The sequence below is a fragment of the Sinocyclocheilus rhinocerous genome, unplaced genomic scaffold (assembly GCF_001515625.1).
Source record: "Sinocyclocheilus rhinocerous isolate Xijiao unplaced genomic scaffold, SAMN03320098_v1.1 scaffold5572, whole genome shotgun sequence".
NCBI lineage: Eukaryota > Metazoa > Chordata > Actinopteri > Cypriniformes > Cyprinidae > Sinocyclocheilus > Sinocyclocheilus rhinocerous.
Window position 1 is genome coordinate 20,126 of NW_015624241.1, and position 4,309 is coordinate 24,434.

The following is a 4,309-nucleotide window of genomic DNA, read 5'->3' on the forward strand; positions in this document are numbered from 1 at the left end:
GGCTCTTCATGACGTAGACGAGGGTGGAACTCCTTATATGGGCATTTCTCCCGGAAAAACGCACCCGCGCACACATCGACCAGAGCGAGAGCCATGATTAGGAGCGCCTCATCTGGCGGCAGCGCTACACGGGACTCGCTCGGCAAGAATGTCTCCAAAGAAGTGTGTTTTTGGTTGTAAGGGAAAGATAACTTTGTTCAGCTTCCTAAAGAACCCAGCGTTATGTAAACAGTGGATACAGTTTGTTTTTCCGGGGCAGCAACGGAGTTTCACAAGTGTGTTTGTTGATGAACATTTTAACAATAAACAAGGCCCAGTTCGGTGCTGGATTTGCACATCGTTTGATACTGAAAGATGGAGCGGTACCAGCTATAAAAGATACCGGTCATGATCTGGAACTGCAGACGGCAAGTGAAACGGCATCAAATGTCTGTTTTGTTGGCATTCGGCGCCCAAGTGCTCGTCACTCTTTAGCTCAGCCCACGGCGCGCCTCCAGGAGCTCGGCTGTTTCCGGAGAGAATCGTAAAGCTGTATCTTTCATTTATAAATATAATAAAACTAAAGACTTTTTGGAGATATGAAGGATGCAATACTACTCTATAGGTACACAAGATCAACATGAGATTGGGTAAAACTGTGTGTGTTATGTCCCCTTTAACTGTTTTTGTGGTGTTAAGAGAAAGCACCTCCGCAGCGCGTTCTTAACAAGTTAAAGACAGTCTTTTCTGCTTGCTACAATAAATCGCTATTTTTCTGCACTAAACGAGTGAATTTTGCCAAGATATTTTCAGAGATGATAGACAAGATGTTATAGGCCTATAATTTCCTGGATTGCTTGAGTCTTTTCCTGGTTTAACAAATGGGAGAATTATTGCTTTTTTCCATATCTTTGGTAATTTTCCTTCATCGCATATCTTGTTAAAAAGTTCTAAGAAAAATTCTAGAATTCCATCAGGCAATTTTCTAAACAATGCATAACATAAGTTATCAGTACCTGGTGAAGAATATGCAGTATTTTTGATTGCTATTTTAAGTTCTGACATGGTAAATTCAGCATCTAGTATAGAATTTGTATCTTCTTTGACATTTAATATGTTATTATTTTCATTCAAAATTTCTTCTTTGCTAGATGGTTGCCATTATGAATATTAGCAAATTCTTTACCCAACATATTAGCTTTACAGATATCATTAACAGCTTGATTCTGTTTATCAACTAAAACAGGTATTTGTGCTGGTTTGTATTTACCTGTCATTTTCTTAACCATCTTCGCGCCAGTGTTTTTTGGAAAAATGCTGGATTTTGACATCAAGATTTCAAAAGCTTGTGGCTTGAAAGGTCTTAAAGGGGTCATATGATGCAATTTCAAGTTTTCCTAACAATAAAACAGGAGAAAGTACTAAATTATTACTATATTACTATACTATATAGTAGTAAAACGCATGTGAACAGTAGCCTACTTTTAGATCAGTTCATCAGTAATATTCAGGAAATAATAGATACTGAATTGATGTTTGAACTTATTTACTTGTTGTTTTTTTTTGTCTTTTTATCCTCATTCCAAATTATCAGAGAAGAGGAAACCAACAATAAAATAGGAGAAAGTACTAAATTATTACTATATTACTATACTGTTAAAGCATATGATACCATTTGGAGGGAAGGATTATTAATTAAACTGGATAAAATGGGGATTGGTGGGAAAATGTATAACTATATATTGGATTTTCTTTCTGTTTTTAGTGTTAGAGTAGGTGAAGAAAACTTGGACGAATTCACCGTAGAAAATGGAATTCCACAAGGAAGTGTGATTAGCCCAATCCAGTTTAATCTGATGATTAATGACATATTGGAAAAGTTAGGAAAAAAGGAAATGAAGGAATATTATATGCAGATGATGCTGTTATATGGAAAAGAGGTCTGAATATTCCATATATAGTGATGAACATGCAAAAGGAAATTCAAATCCTAGAACAATGGGGAATTAACTGGGGATTTAAATTAATGTAATGGTCTTCACTAAAAGGAAAATTGATGAAAACTACAAATTATGTCTTTATAATCAGCCACTTCAAAGAGTTATAAAATTTAAATATTTAGGAGTTTGGTTTGATGAAAAACACATGGAAATACCATATTAATCATGTTGAAACAAAATGTAAAAAAGCCCTGAACTTGATGCAGATGATTACTGGACACAGTTGGGGAGCAGATAAACAGTCTTTAATGAATATTTATAAAGCTTTGATAAGAGCAAACATTGACTATGGAAGTATTGTATATAACACAGTATGCAAAACTAGATTAGGGAAACTCAACAGAATCCAATATAGTGCATTAAGAATTGCAATAGGAGAGGAACATGAAGAGAATGGGAAGAACGTAGGACAGGTTTAACACAGGTTTAAATCCAGTGCAATATGTGACCAGGGACGGGAAGGATTGGGAAGGGGGTGAAGCAGACCATGGAAGGTTGATTGGAAGATTTATTTTGAACACAAACCTCACAAGCACCCACGAACCGACGGACATCCTCAGCCATGGCCGGCCTGCCAGCAACCTCCTCACACCAGGATGACACGTGAGTTTGGAAGAGTGACCCCACTGTAAGACGGCAGCGCGGACCGTATCAGGCACAAATAACAGACCCGTCGGACACCTCATGGGCACCTCAACCTGAACCAACGCTCGCCTGACCCGACCCTCGACACCCCAGGTGACGGCCCCCACCACACGGCCCAAAGGCAAAATAGTGTCAGGGGGAGACTCATCGACAGGCGCGCCGAACTGCCGGGACAGAGCGTCAGGCTTACCATTCTTGGAGCCTGGTCTATAAGACAGCACAAAGTTGAAGCGCCCAAAAAACTGTGCCTAACGAGCCTGTCTGGAGTTCAACCGTTTGGCCGATTGAATATACTCCAGATTCCTATGATCAGTCCACACTAGAAATGGAATCATCGTCCCCTCCAACCAATGACGCCACTCTCCCAAAGCCAAGCGTACTGCCAGCAGCTCTCTATTGCCGATGTCGTAATTTTGCTCTGAGGGAGAAAGGCGATGAGAAAAATAAGCACAAGGGTGCAACTTATTATCATGAGGGGATCTTTGGGAAAGAACTGCTCCGACACCCACCTCTGACGCATCCACCTCCACCACAAACTGTCTACTAGAATCCGGCAAAATAAGAATAGGAGCAGTAGTGAACCTAGATTTCAAATCATCAAAAGCTACCTTAGCAACACTAGACCAACAAAATTTGGACTTGGTGGAAGTTAACGCTGTCAGAGGGGCCGCTACCTGGCTAAAGTTCTTAATAAAACGCCTATAGAAATTGGAAAATCCCAAAAATTGTTGTAAGGCTTTTCTTGAGCCAGGTACCGGCCAGTCAGAGACAGCTCTAACCTTTGCAGGGTCCATGCAAATCCCCTCTGCCGAGATGATAGAACCCAAGAACGAAACCGACTGGCCATGAAAAGTGCACTTCTCCGCCTTCACGAACAATTGATTCTTCAACAACCGCTGAAGCACTCGCCTGACGTGCTGGACGTGCGCCTGGAATGAATGAGAAAAAATTTAAATATCATCCAGGTACACAAATACAAAGTTGTCAATCATATCTCTCAGCACGTCATTGACGAGAGCTTGGAAGACGGCCGGAGCATTGGACAGCCCGAAAGGTAAAACCAAATATTCAAAATGTCCAGTGGGTGTATTAAAGGCCGTCTTCCACTCATCCCCCTCCCTAATCCGAACTAGATCATAAGCATTGCGCAGATCCAATTTTGTGAAGAACCTTGCGCCCCCCCAGGACCTCGAAGGCTGTAGACATAAGAGGCAGGGGGTACCTGTTCTTAACAGTTATGTCATTCAGCCCACGATAGTCAATGCAGGGGCGCAAAGAGCCATCCTTCTTCTCGAAAAAGAACCCCGCTCCCGCTGGAGAGGAAGAGGGACGAATCAAACCTGCTGCTAGAGAATCCGATAAATATTTCTCCATGGCCACCCGCTCGGGTGCAGACAAGGAGAAAAGGCATCCGCGAGGAGGAGAAGTGCCGGAAAGAAGATCGATTGCACAATCATACGGTCGATGGGGAGGAAGAGAGGCAGCTTGGGACCGACTGAAGACCGCACGCAGATCGTGGTACATATCAGGAACCAGAGAGAGATCCACCTCCTCCTCCTGCAACACAGAAGAAAAAACAGAAGACGGAGCAGACACAAGACAAGAAGCATGACAACGAGAACTCCAAGAGAGAATTATATTTTCTGCCCAATTAATATGCCAAGGGTGACCCAACACAAAAGGAA

General features: G+C 41.8%; 1 protein-coding gene across 1 annotated transcript in view; it reads left to right on the forward strand.

The window, feature by feature from the left end:
• Window positions 1–4,123, forward strand: part of LOC107739905 (GTPase IMAP family member 4-like) — an 8,503-nt gene extending 4,380 nt beyond the window's left edge. Inside the window, exon 2 of the mRNA XM_016552151.1 lies at window positions 3,883–4,123. Within this exon, the coding sequence (XP_016407637.1) occupies window positions 3,883–4,123 (241 nt within the window). The remainder of the gene's footprint in view (window positions 1–3,882) is intronic.
• The last annotated feature ends 186 nt before the right edge of the window (window positions 4,124–4,309 follow it).